General features: G+C 44.1%; 1 protein-coding gene across 1 annotated transcript in view; it reads left to right on the top strand.

The window, feature by feature from the left end:
- The window catches only part of GABRR1 (gamma-aminobutyric acid type A receptor subunit rho1), a 38,516-nt gene extending 16,385 nt beyond the window's left edge, over positions 1 to 22,131 (top strand). The window contains exons 2-9 of the mRNA XM_082473981.1: positions 1,599 to 1,705; positions 3,170 to 3,237; positions 4,305 to 4,528; positions 8,520 to 8,602; positions 10,927 to 11,067; positions 13,045 to 13,197; positions 15,765 to 15,961; positions 17,129 to 22,131. Of these exons, the coding sequence (XP_082330107.1) occupies positions 1,599 to 1,705; positions 3,170 to 3,237; positions 4,305 to 4,528; positions 8,520 to 8,602; positions 10,927 to 11,067; positions 13,045 to 13,197; positions 15,765 to 15,961; positions 17,129 to 17,422 (1,267 nt within the window). The 3' untranslated portion in view covers positions 17,423 to 22,131. The remainder of the gene's footprint in view (positions 1 to 1,598; positions 1,706 to 3,169; positions 3,238 to 4,304; positions 4,529 to 8,519; positions 8,603 to 10,926; positions 11,068 to 13,044; positions 13,198 to 15,764; positions 15,962 to 17,128) is intronic.
- The last annotated feature ends 2,297 nt before the right edge of the window (positions 22,132 to 24,428 follow it).

The following is a 24,428-nucleotide window of genomic DNA, read 5'->3' on the forward strand; positions in this document are numbered from 1 at the left end:
GCATCGAAAGGAAGAAGTGTGCGTGTGTGTGTCACCCGGGAGAGCACACACACTGGTGTTGGGACAAGGAGGAACTAGGAGAGCAGTTCACTGTTTCTGTGGGTTTTAGAGATGGCGATGATGGGTAAAGGAAGGCCGTGCACTGATTGTAACAGCAAAAGACTGGCAGCAACTCACACGTCCACCAATAGAGGACTGAGCGCGTGAGCGATGGTGCATCCGTGCAATGGAACACTGTGCAGTGCGAAACAGAATACGAGGCTTAGGACACTTTGCTATGGGAAAAAAATCCAAGTCATGTATAAAGAAAGAAAGAAAGAAAAAGTATAAGAGTTTATATAATATGTAAACTTTGTGTATAAAAATAGGAGACCCTTTGTGACAACGTGGATGACAAATACTGTGTGATCTCACTTCTATGTGGGATCTGAAAAAACGAACTTGTAGACACAAGAGAACAGACACGTGGTTGCCACAGGTGGGGATGGGGGGTGGGTGAAATGGGTGAAGGGGATCAAAAGGTACAAGCTTCCAGTTGTAAGATAAATAAGTCCTGAGGATGTAATGTACAGCATGGTGACGTAGTTAGCAATACTGTATTGCATATTTGAAAGCTGCTAAGAGAGTAGCTCAAAGTTTCTCATCACAAGGAAAAAACAAATCTGTGACTATGTAAGGTGATGATGTTCACTAGATTTATTGCAGTGATAATTTTACCGCAAAATATGCATGTCTCAAATCATCATGTTGTGCACCTAAAACTAAGACAATGTTATGTGTTAATTATATTTCAGTGAAAGTGGAAAAAAGTAGGAGATCTAAGAATATATATTTGTATTTACTTGTACCTACAAGATACTCTGGACAGATAGACCAGAAACCAATAAGAGAGGTACCAGAGGATGGGGGAATGGGATGGGTGGAGGCACAGGTAAAAGGCCAACTTTTCACTGTATTTCCTTTTTAAAAAATTGGCAAACCCTGCAAATATAATGCCTATTTAGAAAAAGTGAAAATAAATTAAAATGGCCCTAGATGCGATTCAGAAGCAGAAGCACAAGAAACTGCCTCCCAGGGAGCCAGGATGATTGGCATTTGACCCAAGGGCAAGTCCATGCTCCCTCCACACGATGGGCCAGCAGAGGCCAAGGGAGCTGGGCTCAGCCCACACCCGCCACCTCTCCCCTCCAGCTCCAACCTGCCCAAAATGGCCGAGGAGCTTTGGGTGAGTTAGACTTATTAGTAAGCCCAGGACCAGCAGTTCTCAGCCTTGGTTACACATTAAAATCAGCTGAGAAGCTTTTAAAAACACCAATGACCAGGCCCCATTCCCAGACCACCCAAATCAGCACCTCTAAGTTGGGGCCTGGATGTTGGTATTTTTAAAGCTCCTCATTCACACTCCTAAACCCCTGTCTTGGACCTTCTGGGTCAGTTCATTTATCCAGAAAGCTGGAGAAAGGAAGAGAGGATTTCCAGCAGCTTTAAAGAAGAAATAACACATCCCATCAAACTTGTCAAGATCAGGTCTGAATGCAAATGGGTTTTATCTGGCTTAATTAGGTTATGTGATCAACCTGTTTTCTCCCCCTCTGCAGCCCAATTCTTAAACGCAGCCCTGATATTACCAAATCGCCACTGACAAAGTCAGAACAGCTCCTGAGGATAGATGACCACGATTTCAGCATGAGGCCTGGCTTTGGAGGTATGAAACATGCACTCTGGGGGCTTGTCTTCTTTCTACACGTCCTTCTGTCTGTCTGTGGGCAGAAATCAAGCCAAGGGTCCGCTCAGCGTTGCCCCCCGCAGTCAGGTCTGCCTTGGTTGTGCTTGGTGGACAAGGCCCCTGAGCGCCCAGCATCATCTGAGAACCTGCCCTGGCCGGCCTGCCCTGGGCTCTGCTGAACGCATTCTTGGGAGGCAGCTGCTGGTTGGTGGCCAGGCCCGCCCAGCCGAGCTGTCCTCGGGCCACTGCTGACAAGGATGGCTCAGCATCGGGGAGCCCAGCAGCTGGCTGTGAGGACGGCAACGGGAAGACAGGGCAGCTGCAGCCCAAAGCTGCCTCCTGAAAATGCTCCGAAAGAACGATCTTGGACTAAATTTGTTCTCGTCTGGGAGCTGGCAGACAGAACTCTGGGTCCACATCCAAGGGCAGAGTGTGGTCTGCTGGGTTTAATTAAATGAAAATAGTTAGAGAAAATAATGATTTAGTGCTGAGGGATGCCAAAGCCCTCTGAAGCTTAGCCTGCAGCTGCCAGATTTCAGCTTTCTTAGTGTCAAATAGGGTTTTCATCCTTACGGGATTTTTCCCTGGAAAAAAAAAGTATTTATTTCAGAAATCATTCTCATGCCTTTTATTTCTTCCAGTCACCTTTGCCTAAAGAATAAACAGGTTCTAGAAGGGAGTCTCTGTCTAGTCCATAATCAGCTGCTGTTGGATCCAAACCCACCTTTTTACTCTGTGATGATCTAAGTCTGTTCCATGCCTGCCCTACACGCCTGAAAGCAGGGAGGAAAAGAGGCAGCAATTTACTTCCCTTATAATATTTTCTTTCTCTTTCTGAATATTGTGTTTATGGCCTAGAAACACCCCCCCCCCAAATCTAATGTTTTCATATCCATCCCAGTGTATCTCGTCCCCCATGGAAGCTACTCCATCATGTAGCAAAGACGCAGATCTGTGGGCTCGGCTAATGTTTTGAATATGACTTTGGGCACTGATTTACCAAGCAATGCCTTTCTTATGGCCAGAGACATTGGCTTCCAAGATGAAAGAGGGTACAAAACCAGGAGGTAAATATAAAAAAATAAAATGTGTGACCTCATGCTGAGGAGTAACTCCTTAGATGGGACCTGACTTTGATCTAGGTCTTCCTCGTCCCCTTAGATGAGCATGTGGAACCAAAGACAGATGCTTTATATTAACCTAATTGTTTCAGAATCACCTGGATGATTCAGACCAAAAACATTTTTTTTCACCTGAGTTGGAATATTCCAGGGAGCCAGCCCATGACTCCACCCTTTTATCTCTGGTTATCCTGGCATGTGGGACACCAAACCTTCAAATCTGACAAGACACGGAGGTTCCAGGGGAAATGCTCCTTACGCCTGTCTCATTCACAAAGTTCAAGTGAAAAGAATAAATGCTCTTGCCATGCCCTGTCCCCAGGCCCGGCCATTCCTGTTGGCGTGGATGTGCAGGTGGAGAGTTTGGACAGCATCTCAGAGGTCGACATGGTAAGTGCTTCTCTAACCAGAGCTGCAGACAGGGAGATTCCCACAGGGCCTATGCTGGGCCAGGAGCTCCACACACCAGAATCCACCAGGCTCATAACTCCCCAGGTGGTGGGAATTCCCACACTCGTTTTACAGAAGTTCAGGGAGGTTGAGACACTTGCTCAAAGCTACCCAATTGGTATGAAACAGAGCCAGATGACAAATGTGATCTTCCCTGCCCCAGTGTCCAGGGTCTTGCCACTGGAATTGTTCTCCGGGCAAAGGCTCTCCAACATAAACAGCAGGGTCCAAGGAGCCAGATATATGCTACTGCTGTGGCTTCTGTGTCTGGCTGTGAAAATGCAGAAAAAGCAAGTTTCCTTTGTTTTTCCCTTTTAGTGGGCTTAGATAAAAAATAGAACATTCCACAACTCCTTGACTTACAGGACTTTTTAGGGCCTTATCTTAGCTTGGGTTCCCCGAGAAGCAGACCTGAGACAAGCATTCCAGCACAAGCAGTTTATTGCAGGCAATCCCAGGAAACACAAGAAGAGGCTGGGGACAGGGGAAGGGAAGGAAGCAGAAAGGTCCATGCCATCCAACCAGGTCTATGTGAGACTCGGTCCCTCGGGGCTACTCCGAGTCAGCAAAGAACTCACCTCAGGGTTGTCCCAGCTGAGGGGCCGGGAGCTGGGTTACTTATCCGTCTCCCAACCCTTCCCCCAACCCCACTCCCTGGCTGAGGGCTGCTTCCAGAGGCTTGAACTGTCTGGCACTTGGGGCTGGCCCTGTGCGTGGGCTGGGAGCCCTCAGGCTGCGGGTCTCATTGCCGGCGGTAGCAGCCTTCGCCGAGCGGAGGCGAGTGCCAGAGGATGGAGTGGGGCTCAGGTCCCCCCTCTGTAGAGCCTCTTGCTGAGTCCCCCCGGCCCCAAGCAGGGTTCGAGAGCCTCCTGCGGCAGCAAACCCCAGGGACTAGAAGCAAGGCCTTCCCGGGCTCAGTTCCCTCCCCAGCCTGGGGTACAGGGGGTCCTGCCATCACCCAGCTGTTCAGTGGGGGGGGGGTATCCCTCTCTGCCCTCGGCCCCCAGGACTTCACGATGACCCTCTACCTGCGGCACTACTGGAAGGACGAGCGGCTGTCCTTCCCGAGCACCAAAAACCTCAGCATGACGTTTGACGGCCGGCTGGTGAAGAAGATCTGGGTCCCCGACATGTTTTTCGTGCACTCCAAGCGCTCCTTCATCCACGACACCACCACGGACAACGTGATGCTGAGGGTCCAGCCCGACGGCAAAGTGCTCTACAGCCTCAGGTGAGCCCTTCCTCGCCTCCTTCGGGGCCTCTTTCCCTCGGAGTCCTCTTACTTCTGAAGCTGGGAGGAAGGGAAAACTTTTGTCAACCAAGAACCACTGGTCCCACCACAGCAGTTTTGCTTTTACCTTTTTTTTTTTTTGGCCACGCCGCGTGGCTTGTGGGATTTTAGTTCCCGACCAGGGAGGGAACGGGTGGCCTCTGCAGTCGAAGTGGAGTCCTAACCATGGACCGCCAGGGAATTCTGCTTTTTGGCTTTGGACAGCTTAGCTTCTAACTTTCCAGGAGCTGCCGACTTTTCAACATCAAGAAAACCAAACTCTACACATGAGTAAACATTTATTTATTTATCTATCTATCTATCTATCTTTGGCTGCGTTGGGTCTTCGTTGCTGCGCGTCGGCTCTCTAGCTGTGGCGAAGGGGGGCTACTCTTCATTGGGCTCAGTAGTTGTAGCACGCAGGCTCAGTAATCGTGGCGCACGGGCTTAGTTGCTTCGCGGCATGTGGGATCTTCCCGGCGCAGGGCGCGAACCCGTGTCCCCTGCATTAGCAGGCGGATTCTTAATCACTGCGCCAACAGGGAAGCCCTCGAGTAAATATTTTAAAGAATTGTTTCGTCTTGCAAATACACTTGGGGAAATTTCTCAGGCTGATGCTTATGATTTATGCCCTATTCAAGTTCAATTTCAAACGTTTAATGAAAGTTTTATTTCTCTAGTACGGGTCAGAGAAGTAGCTAACGTATTCTTCTCAAAGACCTGCCTCCTTCAACTTCTCCGATTCCCAATTTCCAATTTGGAATTTTGGTTTAGAAAAAAATTTGTTTACCTTGTCTGGCCAGCACAGGCTTGTTTTTTGTCCCTTCTCCCTGGTGTTCTCCTTGAGAAACTATGGGGACCCTGGGCCGCTTGATGATTTAAAATGGTACTTTGAGCATCACTTTGAAAACATAAAGAATAAAAATCTTCTCTTCTCACAAGCTTAGATACCTTAGAAATGTTTCTTTTATTTATTTATTTATTAAAGTATAGCTGATTTACAATATTACATTAGTTTCAGGTGTACAACATAGTGATTCAATATTTTGATAGCCTATACTCCATTTACAGTTATTAGAAAATATTGGCTCTATTCCCTGTGCTGTGCAGTAGCCTTAGAAATGTTTAATTGCTCATCAAGCACTGACCTGGGGAAGCTTTCCTTAAGCACAGACATGCAGTGGGGCTTTCCCTGTACGCCCACTTAAGAAACTTGTGGTGCCCGCCTCCCCCTGGGAGGGCGTGTGGAGATGAGCTGCAGGCCTTCACAGAGAAGCGACTCAGCTACTGGCTGAGATTTACTCCTTCTGTGCTGTGCTGATGGTGCATTTCAGTTTCACAGACTTGGTTTTGGTAAAGCTAAATCCACACACCAGTGTCTACGTAGGGGGTGTCTGCATGGATGCAGTGTATCTTTAGAGTCAGAGATGGCAGTGTCGAAGCTGAATTTCCACCCCCATCTCCCAAAGGAATATTTAAAATAATCCTTCATTACTCATGCTGGCTTGGAATCTAAGCAGTTAGATACCAGACTCAGAGCAGGGTTATGGGGTATCCCTCTGCAGGGCCTGAAATACCTCTTCTCACACTAGTACCCAGGTGGCTCAAGGGTGTGCAACCCCTTCCCCAAGCCATGTTGGGTTGATTCTCCCAGGAGCCCTCACATTTGAGGCAGCTGCCAAGGCATCTTCAGCTCAACAACCACCAACAAAATAACACGATCTGACATCACCACCAGGGAGGGATTCAGAGGACCAGACCAAAACACTAGGTAGCTTGAAAAAAACCAATTCCATGGCTCTTGAATTCCCAGTCAACTTCAAGATATGAGAGTCAGTGATTGTGAGAGGGAGAGATGTTTTGGGGGAGAGCTGGGGGCACTCCATGAGCGGGCCTGCAGTGGGACCACGGGGACCACTTGGAGAGCTTGGAGCATGTGTGCCTACAGTTGGGGGACACTGCAGTTAGTGGGCGAGAGAAGAGCTATCTAACCACCTAGGGGCAGAGCCAGGTGGGCTCGGTCTGCACTCCCAGGGTTGTTGGGAGTAGTTCAGTGTGTGTGGGATGGACAGTGGGCGAGCCGAGAGCTGGTATGGGAGATGCGACTGAAGGATGCAGGTGTCCAGGAGTGGGAATGAAGGACACAGGAAAGAAAGTCTCCGCCTCAACTGCGTAGCAGGCCCAGAGAGCTTGAAGCCACCTCACCAGAGAACCGTCCTGCCCTCCCCCCACCCTCACTTCCACCCATGTAGGTAGGAGGTGACCAGAGATGGGCAGACACTGACCACTGAAATGCCAGCTCTGCCTTAGCTGGGGACGGGGAGCAGAAGTCTCAATGTGAATGAAATTTGAAGTGTTGGTTAATATCTCGGACCAAAATTCTTTTAATTTCGGAAGTGAGATGTGTTTTGTTACTTCTGAGGGTTTGGACTGCCTGTCACATGAGAGTAAGCAGGAGAATCACAGGACCTGGCAAGTTTTCCTCCAAGACAAGGGACGATCCTCCCACTGGAACAATTGAAAGGGACTTGGGGGAAGCATAATAATAAACACGGGTGAGATCCCACCACACACTGTGCTTGTTCCGTGTGTGGGCTACAAGTGGAAAAGCATCAAGTCAGGGGGCCAAGAACCAGTCTGATGATGTCTGTGGTTCTAAAAACATCTGTTCCTGTACCTACTGATACAGAGAGAAGAGCTATTTAATCCTTCTGTTCACAGCAAAAACTGCCTGCATTTGACACTTCATGTCCCCAAAGTGTGCCACAAGTGTCTCCAAGCTTAGTTCCTAGTTTCTTTCTTGCTGGTGATGCTATCAGGTGTGGTTATCTGGTGATGTGCTCAGAGAAATGGGAGGCAGGCTACCCACTAGGTGTCCAAGTCAGGGGCCAGCCTGACAACCCCCCCAAAAAACATCCTGTATATCAGTATTTCTAGGGGAGATAAGATGACCCAGCTGTTAACAATACAGAAACCCTCCCAGAACACAACCATTCCAACACTCAAATGGAACGAGGAAAATAAGGTGAATATATGGATAATTAATTTCTTCAAGAAAGCTCTTTTCCTTGAAATCTCCATTTACAAGTGAATTTTTTTCCTTTTTGGCCGTGAATTATCCAGATAACTTTTACAACTTATACATAACCAATTTTCTGTGGTTGAAGGAAAAATAGTATGTTCACTAGCCAATGACTGTTAATCATAACCTGCCATGGGATTCCACACTGGGCAGGAGATCTTTCTTCCATGACTAACAATGTGTATTTGCTTCTTCTTTGATGCAGAATCTTACTTTCCTGTGTAAACTCTGAAAAAAAAAACCATTAGATGCCAACAAGTGCTTGCATGTTGGTACCGTAAGATCTTCCAGTGTTTTTCCATTACTGTGATCTCCATGGAATTATCCATTAAAAACACCTGCGTCCACTAGTAGATGTTATTATCAATATAGAAATATCAACATTGTAAAAAAAAAAAAAGTGCCAAATTTGGCAACTGGCATAAGTACTTCATGAATATTATTTCTAAGACATTGGACACAAATATTGAATATCAATAAAATCAATAAAAGAAGAATTTGAATGATCTGAAGCAGGAGAGCAATATACGCTCCTATGGTTTAAGAAACCATATCAGATGAGTTGTGATTTCACATTGTTTTATCGAATGAGACCATTGCTTCGCTACAATGCTTGCATGTGATGGGAGTTTAGTGCAGTCATTGTTTGCCCCACACCGACCCTGGGGTTAAACATAAACACCCAAGAGTACTCCAGTGTGGGTATCACACATAAGATGCCTGGTTCTCTAAATCCTGGCACACTGCTTATGACTTACAAGAAGGAGGCAGTTATATTGGGGGGAAGCAGAGGGCTTTCTGCTTCTTTTATCATTTTGCACTTGTACTTTGCAGCCTCTGCACACTTGGATTTTGTCTTTCTGTTTCTAGGGTCACGGTGACCGCCATGTGCAACATGGACTTCAGCCGGTTTCCCCTGGACACGCAAACGTGCTCACTCGAAATTGAGAGCTGTGAGTAGGCTTGTCCCCAGACATCCACACACACATCCTAAGTGACTCTAAATACCTCTGACTCTCAGGAGCAGGAGCAGGAGCAGGATGTGTTCCTAATCTGTGACGATGCTTCTAAAATGACTTTTTAGATAGAAGCGAAGTCTCGGGTAAGTTTGAAAATCAGGAACACATTTGGGACTAAAACCTTCTATTCCTATAACTGACCCTTTTAATGCCCATGGCAATGGCTTTGAACTTTGGTGCTGTGGACCCTGGACGTTTCCCAGTTCGCCAGGGCAAGAGCTCGGGGAGGGGCAGCAGAGGGCTCAGCAAATGTGGGTCTCCTTTCAAGCCCCCCAGCCCAGCACTCACACACGCAGCCCACCAGAAAGTTCCTTTTGGATCTGTTTTATTGCTCTTCTGAATAAGATTTCCACTGAGGAAAGAATTTCCTGGCAAAAACAAGTTTGGCAGCAATTGCCCCAGGGGACAGCCATTGTGAGTGCAGGTGGTGGTTGAGATGCTCAGGTACAACTAAGGGACCTCGGGAAACTTACACACACACACACACACACACATACACATACACACACGCCCTGGAAAGTTAAACACCAGCCCCAGGAAGAGCAAGGCTGCGGCAGCATCCAGGACTAGCCGCTGGCATCTCTAGCTCTCTGCGAACCTGCCCCCGTGCTCCAATCTCTGCCAAAACGTTTCCTCTGATGGGCACAGTCTGGACCCTCCCGTGACTCCCACTCCTATACTCCTCCCGAACCAACACACACCCACTGGCACATCTCAGCCTATATCAAAGTCCCGTAAGGAGTCATGTTGGCCCAGGGCACCTTGGTAAGCCTCCCTGGGCGGTGGTGGTGCAGCAGGGGTCCCCTGGCCCCAGTCATCCAGGGCCGAGGCACACAGGGATGTGGACCCCCATGTAGCAGGGGCCGCATGGACAGCTCCACCGGGCGCTCGGTGTGGGATCAGGGGGAATAAACCCCAGGACCACAGGGGTGACTGCCTCCTGCACCGTGGCTTTCCGCCTGCTCTGTCCTTGAATCCTCCCAAGCTCCCTGTGAGAAGGTTACTGTGATCTCCATTACACAGAGGAGGGGCGTAACAGAGCGAAGGACTAATCGTCGGCTCCAGAACCTTGCTTTCCCCACAATACCCAGGCAGTGGCATCTGTCAGGATTCCACCAGAGAAGCAGAACCATAGGAGATATACACAGGGAGAGAGTTAGTACAGGGGGCCAGGGCTTAGGGCTCCGCGAGCACCTGCAAGGCAGGCCGTGGGGAAGGGCGGGCTGGGGACTCTCGGGCAGGAGCCCACCCTGTTGCCCGCAGGTGGAATGTCTTTTTCCTCGGGGAAACGTCAGGTCCGCTCTTAAGGCCTTTCAACTGATGGGATCAGGCCCACCCAGATTAATCTGGATCCTCGCCTTTACTTCACATGAACTGGTTGCAGATGTCACAACTACAGAGCATCTTCCCAGCAGCACCTGGATTAGCGTCGGATTGAGTCACTGGGTTCTTACTATAGCCTGGCCAAGGGGACACGTGAAAGCAACCATCACCCAGGTCAAGGGTTAGAGGAGAATGAAAGAGGAATAAAATAGAGCCTCAGGGAGGCCCAGAAAGGACTGTTTACCCACGAGCAGACTGGACCGGCAACCCCCGAGGGTTTTATCCCCGTTCTGCCCAGGCAGCAGGTAGGTCTGCCTGGCTGGGGTAGGTGGTGTGCTCAGCTAAGTGGGCAGGGTGGGGAAGTGTAGCGCCAGAGGGGAAGCAGTCCTCAGGGGAATCGCTTTGATTCTACCCTGGGCAGGAGCAACTGGAAGCCTGCAGAGAAGGGACTTGTTCTGCTGCATCTCTTTATGTGTCCTTTCTTGCTAGAATGCAGCCCTTGTTACCTGAGAGAGTGTTTACAGGAACTTGCCATCAATAATGCATCGTCACCCTTTGAAAGAAGAAAGGTCTAAATCACCCATGGTTTGGGAAGCTGAACCATATGAAATGTTGCCGCTATTTAACCTGCAAAAAAAATTTCTTTTAAAAGAGCAAATTGTAGTTTCTGGTCTACAAATATAGCCATTTCATCTGGTTTAAGGCTGAATTGAGGGGTGAGCACTTCTGCAGCAATGATGAGCATTTAGGCCTGAGAGCTTTGCCCTGATGACTTTTGGAAGGCTGAGGAGAATCAGATTTGTCTTTTTGGATTTACTTTTGCTTCATTTAGACTGCGGTTCGTTTATTCAGACGATCTTATCCCAATCCCCACAGAGCCTCACAGACAGGCTTGTGGTCTTTCCTGGCGTCTGACGCTGTCTCTGTCTTTTCAGATGCCTACACGGAAGACGACCTCATGCTGTACTGGAAGAAAGGCAATGACTCTTTAAAGACAGATGAGCGGATCTCACTCTCCCAGTTCCTCATCCAGGAGTTCCACACCACCACCAAACTGGCCTTCTACAGCAGCACAGGTGGGGGCGGGGCTAAGAGAGGGGGCGGGGCTAAGAGGGGGCGGGCATCCTCCGTCTCAGGAAGCCTGTGAATTTGTTGTCAAGTGAGCAGAGCCTGTGCCACTTGGATTTGAAACCAAGGATCTGGACTTCTAGATCAGGTCTAGAGGGTGGTGAGCATTGGGTGGGGGTGATTTTTTGATACCTCCAAAGCATCAGAAGTGATAACCTAGAAAATGCTGGTAAGGGCTCCAACATAAGGGCTCCGTGGGGAGGTCTATTTGAGACGACAGCATCGCCAGTTTAGCAGCGGGAATCTCACCCTGATATAACTCCCAGAGCGCCCTCTCCTACAGGCAAGAAATAGTCCAATTTCAGGTTTATTGTTTTCCGTTCACGTTCTCTTGGCTTCAGCCCCTTTGAGTGCTTCTCTCTTAACCAATCCCCTCCTACCATACTGCTTGCACGGGCCCTCTTATGACCCTCTTGTGAGCCACGGTGCAGGAACTACTGGTCATTGGTCATTCTCTGTGGGCAGTGTTGTTGCTTTCTGAACAAGGGCCTGGGCAAGCTTGCCAACCCTCCCCTGCACCGACGTTGCCTGAGGGCAGGCGCTGTGGTCTTCCTCTTGGCAGCTGAGGTTACAGCTGAGCTTCACTCTCTCCAACCCTTGCCTCTTTCTTGACCAATTACCTTTCAGGCTGATTTTGCTCTAATCTTTATGCAGTTTCTCTTGCTAAAACATCGCATGGTTGACTACCCAGAGAAGTGCCACCGTTTGAGTCTCTCTGCTCTGTAACAGAGGGCACTGCTCCCTTCCAACATGTGGCGATCCCGCGTCTCTTATCTTTTGCATACATCACCCACCAGTCTTGGTCCTTTGGGGGATCCCCCATTCCTTTGACTCTTAGCATTTTGACCTTCCTCCTTGCGTGAGTCCATTTCAGGCTGCTATAACAAAGTACCATAGACTAGGTAGCTTCCAAACAACAGAAATTTATTTTGCACAGTTCTGGAGGCTGGGAAGTCCAAAATCAAGGTCCCGGCAGATTCAGTGTCTGATGAGAGCCCGCTCCCTAGTTCAGAGACTCACTGTGTCCTCACGTGGGGGAGGAGGCGAGGGAGCTCTCCGAGACACATGTTATAAGGGCACCAATCCCATTCATGATGTAATCACCTCCCAAAGGCCCCACCTCCAAATACCATCACATAGAGGATTAGGTTTCAACACATGACTTTGAGAAGGACACAGGCATTCAGTCTGTAAGCACCTCCACAGTCACTTCTTGGAGCTGTTATAATTATAACCGTTGCACAAAAATTGTCCTGGATGCCAAGTTTTCTAGTTCATGTTGCCAAGTCCCCATTTTATTTTCAGCCCTCATCATGTCAAATTTATCCTGCCTTTTCCTCTCCTTCCACCATTCTCCTGTTCCTTTCAACTCCTCCCTGTAAGTTTTCCTTGTAAAGAACAACAGGGTGGAGTTAAAGCATAGCCTAAATGCATCGTTGTACTTAGCGTGGTATTTTAACTTCAAACATATTTTCCCCCATAAGAAATCCAATGGGCGTTGTTAAATCCATACATCTCAAGCTTTAACATGTATAGGAATCACGGGGGGAGGAGTGTTAAAAGGAGGTCTGAGTCAGTAGGATCTGGGGCGGGGCCCGAGAGTCTGCATTTCCAACAAGCAACCAAGTGATGGCGGTACTTCCAGGCCCTGTGCCGTAGTTTGAGTAACAAGAGTCTTCAATGGCCTGGTTCCCTTTACGTACAGAATGAGGGCCAAAATTCCTTGAGATGGACTCACTCACCCATGCGGTATGAGTTATCGTATAATCACCCTGTTCCATGGTTTTTCTCACTTCCCCTTTATAAAGGTAGGGTAAGTTTCCAGGGAAGCGTCTAAGGCATTTATGATTCTCTGAATAAAGTTTGTCCTATGAAGGAGCTGAGTGGCTCTGCTGTGTGTTCTCTTTTCTTCCTGTGTCCCCCAGGCTGGTACAACCGTCTCTACATTAACTTCACGTTGCGTCGCCACATCTTCTTCTTCTTGCTGCAAACCTACTTTCCCGCCACCTTGATGGTCATGCTGTCCTGGGTGTCCTTCTGGATCGACCGCAGAGCTGTGCCCGCCAGAGTCCCTTTAGGTAAGAAACCTCTCAAGTGCACATTCCAGATATCTGAAAACACAAGTAATTCCTTCCAGATAAAACCATTCTTTCCAAATTGGCCCTGAACCCCTGTTGGTATTATAACTTGGAAAAACTTTGTTATTCATTCACAGGTAAAATGCCACTATTAAGAATCTACGTAGCAGGAATTTCCTGGTGGTCCAATGGCTAGCACTCTGCACTTTCATGGCTGAGGGCCTGGCTTCCATCCCTGGTCTGGGAACTAAGATCCCAAAAGCATTGAGGCCAAAAAAGAAAAGAGAAAAAATCTATGCAGCAAAGCTGTTTCTAGGTCCCCATAGGTTCCCATGTAAACAACTCATCTTTAATCTTGTTAGAGCTGAGTTCTGGGGTGGCTGGTCCTGGTCTGTGGTGCTTCCTCTGCCCACCTGCCTAAGAAAGTCACATTCTGTTATGGGGTTTCTCCAAAGGTGGCCCAAGGGATCTTTGTGACAGTCTCTGGGGGAAATTGTTTAAAATGAAGAATCCGGGGTCCCATCTACATGTATAGGATCAGAAGCTCTGAGAGAGGACCAGGAATTTGCATTTTGAACAAGCTCCCCCAGTAATTTTTTTTTTCTGTAAATGTTTTATATTTTGATTTGTATGGTAGTTATAGAAATATATAAATTCATTGAGCTCAATATTTAGGATTTGTGCACTTTATTGTAAGCAAATTATTCTTCAATTTATCTCTCCTTTTTTAAAAATTTATTTTATTTATTTTCTTTTGGCTGTGTTGGGTCTTCATTGCTGCGTGCGGCGTTCTCTAGTTGCGGCGAGCGGGGGCTACTCTTTGTCGTGGTGCGCGGGTTTCCCATCGCGGTGGCTTCTCTTGTTGCGGAGCTTGGGCTCTAGGCGCGCAGGCTTCAGTAGTTGTGGCATGTGGGCTCAGTAGTTGTGGCTCGCGGGCTCCAGAGCGCAGGCTCAGTAGTTGTGGCACACGGGCTTAGTTGCTCCACGGCATGTGGGATCTTCCCGGACCAGGGCTCGAACCCGTGTCCCCTGCATTGGCAGGCGGATTCTTAAACACTGTGCCACCAGGGATGTCCCGCATTCTTCAATTTAAAGTCAGAAAACTAACCAGATTTTAGGAAGTCTCGCTTTTTAAAATTGCTTGTCCAAATTTTTTTTTATTATTATTTTTCCACTTTCTTGCACATCTATTACCTTTTCCTGTCTTGACTGGTTTCCTCTACTTACTCATTGATCTGTTGATCAAGTCTTCGTGATCTTTTGCCTTGGTTCACAAAGATAAAAACACCTTATCATTGGTGTCTGTCACTGCTTTCAATCCATAAGGTAACATAGTAACAGCTAATACTAATTGTGAAGTATTGGGCTGTTTTACATACATTATCCCACTTAATTCGCATACAAAAAGCTCACGAACTAGCTATTATTATCATTGTTTTACTGCCCAGCCCCCTACCCCGCCCCCGTAATTCCTATACATACTCAAGTCTGAGAATCCCTACTCTACAAGCCTTCCATCAACAGCTATTTGCTATCAACTCTCTTCCCCGCTTTAAATATCGCACCCACTCCACACACGGCACTATTGCTAATACGTCCAGGAGCTTCAAAGGAGAGATGACCCACCAGGTTTTAGTGAAATAGGATTGAGGCTGGCCCTTAAGACGACCCCAATCCGCTGTGATTTGGTGTTTGCCAAGCAAATGTTCTGAGCTTAATTTGAAATCTTGGGGAAGTTTCCACTGACAGATGCCCTGGCCTTTAACGGTTGTTCTGTAGCTTGAACAGTTACTGTGCTCAATAAATAAACATTCTAGTTTAAAAAATCTGTTTCCCATAAATGAGGTTAACATCATTCTCGGTAAAATTGACTGAGTCCTCAAGTCAACACGGCAGAATGCGCAGCCAGGTGCAGCATGGTGGGATGGGGCTCTGCCAGAGGTGCCCTGACAGCTGGTAATATAGGCCCAGGACTGCAAGATTCTACACCAGCAACAAGGGCACAAAGATTAAAACAAAACTTGTGTACCTTTTTTCCCTTTTCTGGTGAAGGAGTTACAAGAAATATACATACTTGCTCGTATATGCAATCTGTTTTTTTATTCATTTATTTTTATTTTATTTATTTATTTTTTGGCGGTGCCCTGAGACTTGCGGGATCTCAGTTCCCCGACCAGGGATTGAATCCGGGTCAGGGCAGTGATAGCCCGGAATCCTTACCATTAGGCCACCAGGGAACGCCCCTGCAATCTTTGTTTTGTGCAATTGAATGGAAAGACCCTGCCAACCTGTCAGGGGCTCTCTGCCGAACAACAGAGTGATGCAAAGGCTGTGATGAAGATGCAGGGATACAGAGCCGCGAAAGGGTGAGCATGGGGGTTGGAGGAACAGGAGAAGCTTCGTAAAAGCTAAAACTGAGAAGGTGAGCAGGTGTTTGCTAGACAGAGGGGGCAGGGATGGAGACATTCTAGGCTAGAGGAGCAGCTGGGAGAAAGAACAGAGGCATGAAGCCATCCGGTGGGTTTGGTGAAAGACAAACCCATGCTTCTTTCTCACGGTGTCTGCAGGGATCACCACGGTGCTGACCATGTCCACCATCATCACGGGTGTGAACGCCTCCATGCCCCGCGTGTCCTACATCAAGGCCGTGGACATCTACCTCTGGGTCAGCTTCGTGTTCGTGTTCCTCTCGGTGCTAGAGTACGCGGCCGTCAACTACCTGACCACCGTGCAGGAGCGAAAAGAGCGGAAGCTGCAGGAGAAGGTGACTTTACCATGAGCCGGAGTGTCTGCCCTGGAATGGGGGCCTGGACTAGCTCTGCACCCTGGGCAGGTCCAACCTCCTCTGTCAAATGGGACAGTGACACCCCCTCCTCCACCTACTTCATGGGTTGGTGTGAAGAGCAAACAAAAACGGTGTGAAATTTACTCCGGGCTACTTCTTTCATTCATTCAAATATTTAGTTGGCACCTACCATATACCAGGAGCTGCTAAGCCAAGTTAGCTAAGACGTGATCCCTTTAATCTTGGTGGTGTTGGTAGTTTAGTGATAAAAATAAATGGCAGTTCAACACGGTGGAACAAATGATTTATGAACATAGAGGTATCATAAACGAAGCTTCCAGGAATTTCTTTTTCCAAGACATTCTTTTTAATTCTTTTTAATAATAAATGGCTTGGATGTAACATGATTTATTCCCCTATTAATGGGCAGTATATTGTTTCCATTTTTTGCCACTATAATAAATGCTTCAATAAACATTATATATATAAATATATATACATATATATTTATATACATATACATATATATATATTATACATATATATTTATATATATATAAAATCTTCCAGGGAAACATATCCTCCATTCTAGGAAATTTTCCTCCACATGTGACCTCATACATCTCCCATCACTTCCCAGATCATCTTCCCTCCTACCTGGTTTCCCTTTCGTCCTCCTGTCTGCAATTCAATGGTTATCTCCTCCAGAAAACTCTAGCTACATAGGAGGAACTATCCCCACAATGCCACACCTTTCAAATTCCCCCACCCCCCCACCGCCGCTCTCTCTCTCTCTCTCTCTCTCTCTCTCTCTCTCACACACACACACACACACACACACACACACATGCACGCAATAATTGTAAACATTTTTATCAGGGCTCATATCGTTTATGATCTCATGGAGAACATGCCGACTATCTGATCATGAACCTTCTTGTGGGTCTCTGATATGACGTGATGTTTCCTAACAGTTGATGGGTTACCTGCTGTTTTAGAATGTTTACTGTGCCACCACCATTATTCCCCCAACCCCATAATAGAAACTAGAAAAAGGCAATGCTCTCCACTAGGCAGCTTCTTTGGAAGGGCTTCTGAGAGAGGATGGTGAGCTCGCATCCCAACGTGCGTTTGCTGTGTCCGCAGCTTCCCTGCACCTGCGGGTTGCCTCAGCCACGCGCGGTCCTGCTGGACGGCAGCTACAGTGACGGGGAGGTGAACGACCTGGGCAACTACACGACCGACAACGGAGACAAGCCAGACAGGATGATGGTGCAGCTGACGCTGGCCTCGGAGAGGAGCTCCCCGCAGAGGAAAAGCCAGAGGAGCAGCTACGTGAGCATGAAGATTGACACTCATGCCATTGATAAATACTCCAGAATCATTTTTCCAGCTGCATACATCTTATTCAATTTAATATACTGGTCGATTTTCTCATAAATGCCTGTAATTCTATAAATTTCACATTCTTCTATATACCTGAATGATGAAATACCTGAATGATGAAAAATAATTTAAGGTTATGATGAAAAGAAAGTTCACAGTACCCACCCTTCTCCATCTTTCCAAAACTACACTGACAAGACACTTACTGGTTTAATTTGCACTTACCACCTATTGTGTACACAGTATTATACTCAGTGCTGCAGGTATAGACACCCATAGCAACTGATGATAGTTGTTACTGAGATCCCCTAGAAAAGCACGCTGCCAGTGAGGTGGGCACACTCTGGTTCAACCTCTTTTAGACCCTAAATGCTTATTCATATGAACCATGTCCCTTACATGAGTGTCATTCTATTCTCTGGACCAAGTGGAACTGGGAAGCACCTAAAGTTCATTTACATGGAACATACATGCACCTAAACCCCACTTTGATCAAAATTCATACTTCAGTTTATAGCCTCTTATTTTATATGCATCTCCTCGTGTTGATTTCAATACAAGGCAATAATAATATTCCTTTTATTCACATCCTGTGGTTCCTGAGGTTTTACCTCTTCACCAGAAAAGCTCTTTTGATTGGGTGCAATGGCTTCTGATTTGGGTAGGAAATTTCCATGGTAGGGAAACTTTGAAGAAGAGGGTATATGCATGCATTTTGTCAGTTTTGTCATAGAGGTAACTAGCCTAGAAAACTTGTGTTTAAGCGTTCCCTGTTTAAGTTACTGCTTCATGGATCTCCACCTTGGAGCATGTCCAAGTTCAAAGTGAAGTCAGTAATGTGGTATCTTCACTGAGGAACTTGGGAATAGACTGATTTTTTTTCTGCATAAACTTTTCAAGGAAATGCATAATTTGGGACTACCTGTAACTCTTTAGGATGAGAAATACATGGTTTCTGAATTTTAAAAAAAGAAATGGGAGCACATCACTGGACATCTCCATTTATACTCAGTGAATACCAGCATTTTCTGTGAACCAGAAAACAATGGCCACTGATGTTAAGAGCATGGGATAAAGGAGAGTGTTCTAATCTGATGTATTATTTAAAAAACAAATAGCTATTCATACCATATATCTACAGGATCAACCCCTACCAAACTTATCCCGACAGCATTTGTTTGAAACTCAACTAAATTCTGTACACAGTAATGCCATTTTTATCCCAAAGTTAATTTGACTGATCCCTATACTAAATAATATCATGTTATTTCTTAATGAGGGCTATACTTTATTCTAATCTTTAAAAAAACCCAAATTTGCAGAAAGCCTAATTACAAGGCAATCTCCCATTTCTTCCAATAAAAGCTCATCAAAAAAAAAAAGTTTTTAGCAAACTCTAGTAGAAAAACGTAAAGGAATATAGATGAAATAGTTGAATGGCAACTTTTTTAAAAAAATTAATTAATTAATTTAGTTTATTTTTGGCTGTGTTGGGTCTTCGTTTCTGTGCGAGGGCTTTCTCTAGTTGCGGCAAGCGGGGGCCACTCTTCATCGCGGTGTGCAGGCCTCTCACTATCGTGGCCTCTCTTGTTGCGGAGCACAGGCTCCAGACGCGCAGGCTCAGTAATTGTGGCTCACGGGCCTAGTCGCTCCATGGCATGTGGGATCTTCCCAGACCAGGGCTCGAACCCATGTCCCCTGCATTGGCAGGCAGATTCTCAACCACTGTGCCACCAGGGAAGCCCCTGAACGTCAACTTTTAATATTAAAAATATTTTTAGAACATTACCTTTTTCATGCTTATTTTATGAAACAATTTCAATCAAACTTCACAAACATCTTTGCCACTTGCTTTGTCCTCATGAGCAAGGCCACTCTAAACCATCTGGCAGGTTTCTGGGGCACGTAATCTGAACTTCCATCTACCCCATTTGGGAAACTCCACCATTCGAATCAACATATAGGATGCTGTATTAGTCTGCTCAGGCCGCCAGAGCAAAGTACCGTTGACTGGGTGGCTTAAACAACAGAAATTTATTTTCTTTCAGTTCTGGAGGCTGGAAGTCCGAGATCAAGGTGTCAACAGGTTTGGTTTCTCCTGAGGCCTCTTACCCTGGCTGGCAGATGGCCGCCTTCTTGCTGTGTCTTCACATGGCTTTTTTCTCTGAATACATGCATCCCTGGTGTCTCTTCCTTTTCTTTTAGGGACAGTAGTCATGCTGGATTACAGCCCAGCCCTTATGATCTCATTTAACCTAAATTACCTCTTTAAAGGCCCTGTCTTTAAATAAGTTGCACTGGGGGGTGAGGGCTTCAACATACGAATTTGGGGAGGACACAATTCAGCCCATAACAGATGCCCATGGGAATTATTCAGCTGCATAATAGTATATCCAGTGCATCTTACAAGTATTTACTCTTGATCTTTGCAACATAATCACATATTGTTTTTTAAACATCTTTAAAAGGCTGGTTTACATTGATATCTATACTAGTGATTATGAAGAATAAGTTATTAAATTCATGTTGTTTCTTTGCTATCTTTTCTAGCAATTCTCTCAGGTGACCTCTACAAGCATTTAAAAGTAGCATCGACTGAGGTGATTTCCATGGTAATGTTTTCCCAAGACAGTACTTTGCTCTCAAAGCTATGTAACTGAGAGAGAACTCTGTAATTTGACTTTGTAAAGACCCAAATACAAAGCATTACTCTCTTTTCTGATAACTTTGGAGAAAACCTTGCCTTATATGTGGGCATCTATAGTACTTAATAAACTTTTGCTGGCATGACTGGAGAGTAGGAAGATTTGGTTAATAATATTGTCTGGTTAATATGCAGGTACCATATGGCCATATTGGATAATTAATTTTTAAAGAGTTAAAATACTGTAAAATACACTTGACTAAAACTATATCAAAAATAATTTATTCTCTGTTGGATAGTTTAAAAGGCACTCCAGGAGTCTGAGGGTTTCTTATTATTGTTGTGATACAATGTGGACATCACAAAGATGTGCAGAGTGTTAGCATTGGGGCTAGTCAGACCAGCTTTTATTTCACAGCAATATTCTCTTCCTGTGTTTTATGTTCCTGACCAATATTCTTTAGTTTTTTCGTAATTCATATTTCATAGAGAAGTGTGATGCTAGGTTTTAGAGAGAATAAAAAATGGAAACAATCTTAGTGTCCATTGACAGATGAATGGATAAAGATGTGGTATATGTATTACACAATGGAATACTACTCAGCCATAAAAAATAACAAAGTCTTGCCATTTGCAACAACATGGGTGGGCCTAGAGGGAATTATGCTAAGCAAAATAAGTCAGACAGGGAAAGACAAATACCATATGATCTCACATATATGTGGAATCTAAAAACAAAACAAAACAAAACCACGCAAAAAATGAACAAGCAAAATAAAACGGAACCAAACTGATAAGATACAGAGATCAGATTAGTGGTTACCAGCGGGGAAGGGGTTGGGAGGGTGGGAGAAATGGGTGAAGGGGCTCAACCATACGGTGATGGATGGTAACTAGACTTGTGGTGGTGATCACTTTACAGTGTATACTGATGTCAAATTATAATGCTGTACACTTGAAACAAAGAAAAAAAAAAAGGTTTGTTAATAACAATGAAACCTCACATTTATAAAACCCAGTTTTATTAAAAAAGGAAAAAGTACTTTCACATTTGCTGTTTCATTTGAAGCTGAATGAGGAAATTTTAAAGGCAGAGAAAGACTGACTGGCATGTATTGATTAAATGGCTAACAGGTAAAAGACTCCTAACCCAGTTCTCGTTCACCTTATTACAGATAATGGATGAATACTGAACAAGTAAACAAAATGTCACGCACAATACATAAACGTTAGTATGAGGAAATATTTTTTTTTACCAGTGGCATCTTTTTATTTATTCATTCATTCAGCAAGTAATTCTGAGCACCTACTATGTAGCATGTAAAGTTCAAGACCAGTGCTTCTCAAACCATCTGTGGTGAAGGACCAGTTTGTTAATTATTTTATATTTCCAATCCAGTGGAGAATTCCACTTGGGCTTCAGTTGCTGCATTTGAGTTATTACTTCAATATTTTGTATTGAAGTTGAAAAAAAATTTGAAAGAAAATTTTTTAAAGAAAATTCAATACTGTAATTATGTACCTACCTCTTACCATGTAAAACTTGCATTGGCATTTTTCAGCATCTGAGACTAGTAAAACATTTATTTTTAAACAAAAGAACTTAATTGTTCTTTTAAAATTCTCATATAAATAATACGACGTTCAAAGTTTAAAAGCAAATCAACATCTGTAATACTGATGCATAAGAGAATATAATACATCACATTGTATTTGGGTAACTGTTCTTTATCTTCATATATTTTTAAAACTCCCTAATTATGTTGAAAAAAAACCCCAAGACCATTGCTATTTGATAAACATATTTATTAACATTTTAGATTTTTTCATACATACTTTAATATGTATGTATTAACATATTTTAAAAATGACTATGATCTGATGGTAGTAGAGACTGATTGCTTACTTGAAAAAATTATTTCATACATGTCAAAATGCACTATCCTCAACTATTTAACTGGTTTGTAAAATGCTTGAAGTATGTAAAAAAAATAAAGATGTAGTTTTTCATACCTTACAGTCTTATAAAGAGTTGCTAGCTGGCACAAAGACAATTAATTCATTTTACAATGAAAATTTACTTTGATAGTTTGAAGGCTAGTGCTATGTAGGACATTTTCCAGAAGACCAGAGATACTTCAGATAAAAAGAAATGTATAAAACACAGCTATCAGAAATGGTTTTTTAAAAAGAATATATTATAAAATAAGACAATCACTTTTTAAGAAAAGACTTTTCATATCGATTTCTTCTATTCAAACAGACTGACATGACTCAGGTATTTTTAAGTGTTTTAGAAACACTTCCTCAAAAATTTCCAAGACAGCAGCCTTCAGATGCTCCCTCAATCCCAGTGTTGCTCAGATGAAGCAAATCTTATGAGAACTTACCACCAACCACAAGTTTTTTTGGGGCATGGACCATATCTTACTTTGTCTTATCCCCAGTGCTTAGAAGTAGGCTCTCCTCGACAAATGTTCACTGAACTCCATTGCTGAAATTATAACAGCAAAAATATCAACACAACTCATCAATAAATAAACAGTCCTTTGGAGGATTGTGGGAAATCAAAACACTTTCAGTTTATACAAGTATCCATAAACACATGAAAATGTTCTAGTTTATCCTAAATGCCCCAGCCCTTATGAGTACTACAGGAAGAAGTAATTAAAAGGGAAAATTTTCCTGAGTAGTTCATAAACTGTGGGTAGTTTTTAAAACTGAATAGCAGTCTGAGAATTTTAAGAGGCAAGCTAAATATTAGATATACTCAGTCTTATTATATAGTATATAGCAACTTAGTAATTAGTAGTACCACATAATTGTTTTATACAGGTCCCATATTGTCAGGCCTGCTTTTAAAATTAAGTCACAAAAGAGAAAACATTTTCAATCTGTAATTAAATTTAAATCATTAATTTGAATTATACTTTTAAGGTCTATTAATTTAACAAAGATAGCCAAAAGTTGCTATTTGAGGAAAAGGCCGTCCATTCAGGCTGTGAACAGTGAAAGTTATTTAAAAAGAAAAAAAAAAAAAAAAAAGGCATGCAATAAAAGCATTTTCCATAAAAACAAAGATACCTCAAGCAGGTCCACCTATATCTCTAGTTTAGGTCGGAAACTAATTCAATATTTTAAAAATTATATTATTTTAAACTTTACATGAAGTCAGCTTCTTGGCCTATTTTTTTCCAGATGAGTCAGGTTTTAGTGTACTTGAAGGAAATTACGCATATTGAGAAGACAATGGCTTCAAAGAACATACAATCTAGTGGAGGAATAACACACAGTCACTGAATCCAAGTGACAGTAAAGTGTCATCATTCAAATTAATTCTGGGAGAAAAACTTAGCTGCCCCCTTCCTCAAAATCAAGACACAAAATTTTGAAAAAGTCCTCTTCATGTGTCAACCTCCTAAAAATAAATTTTTGTCTTTTAAATATAAAGAGCTATATATAACCCTTTTTATCTAAAAGTGACACTGTTCTCCTGTAATCGAGTGCTTCCCCATTTATCTTCCAAAATCTTTGGAGACTTAATCCAAAATATGAGGACTAATCAATAATGATAATTTAAGCTAAGTATAAATGTTTATGAAAATTTAGCACATTCCAAACATGCCATTGAAGTATGAGGATAAAGAAAGAACTTAGTTCCAAAAGGAAAAACTACCATTACAAATGAAGTAGTCTCCCGAATTCAAATGGCATAGTGAAGATTAGCTACAGTTGTTCCTCTGGACAGATTTTTGACTCAGCAGTTATTTATGTTATTTATTTACACTCTTTAGTGTAATATGGCTCAGTTAATTCACTGATATATAAAAAGTAAAAAGGGATTTAAAAAGTCTGAATTATATTAAATAACTTAAAGCAAAATAATGTAAAATGTCAAGGTGAGATCTGGGGAAAAAAATATATACTTCTAGATAGACTCTGGAGCATCTCAACCTCTTTTCTGACATGATAAATCCAGGATATATTCCAATGGGTAATCCCATATGTTGACCAAGTTTTTTAAATGTTGAAAGGAAAACAAAATCTTACAGAAACTCAGAAGGGACACAAATCTTAGCGGTATGTCAACATTACCTCCCGACTGGGTTGTGGCGGATAGCGCTGGTACAGACTGTACCTCTCCCCTGCACATCAGCAGCAACTCGACACCTTGCTCTCTCATGCAGGATGCTTATCAGAACACAAGTGAATTGGCAACAACAGAATTCTAACCTGACATTTTCTCTAATTCGTTTTTAAAAAGTAAATTCATCACAAATACTTCGTATGAGTAACAGTTAACTTGTGACAGTTCACAAAAGACAGGAGAATATCAGTGGGTCAGGACACCAGTTAACAATCACTGTTCTAGAATTTTAGCGAGGCTTTAGAAAATAAAACCACATACCTTAGAGT

Source organism: Balaenoptera physalus, assembly GCF_965194825.1.
Source record: "Balaenoptera physalus genome assembly, chromosome: 9".
NCBI classification, from domain to species: Eukaryota; Metazoa; Chordata; class Mammalia; order Artiodactyla; family Balaenopteridae; genus Balaenoptera; species Balaenoptera physalus.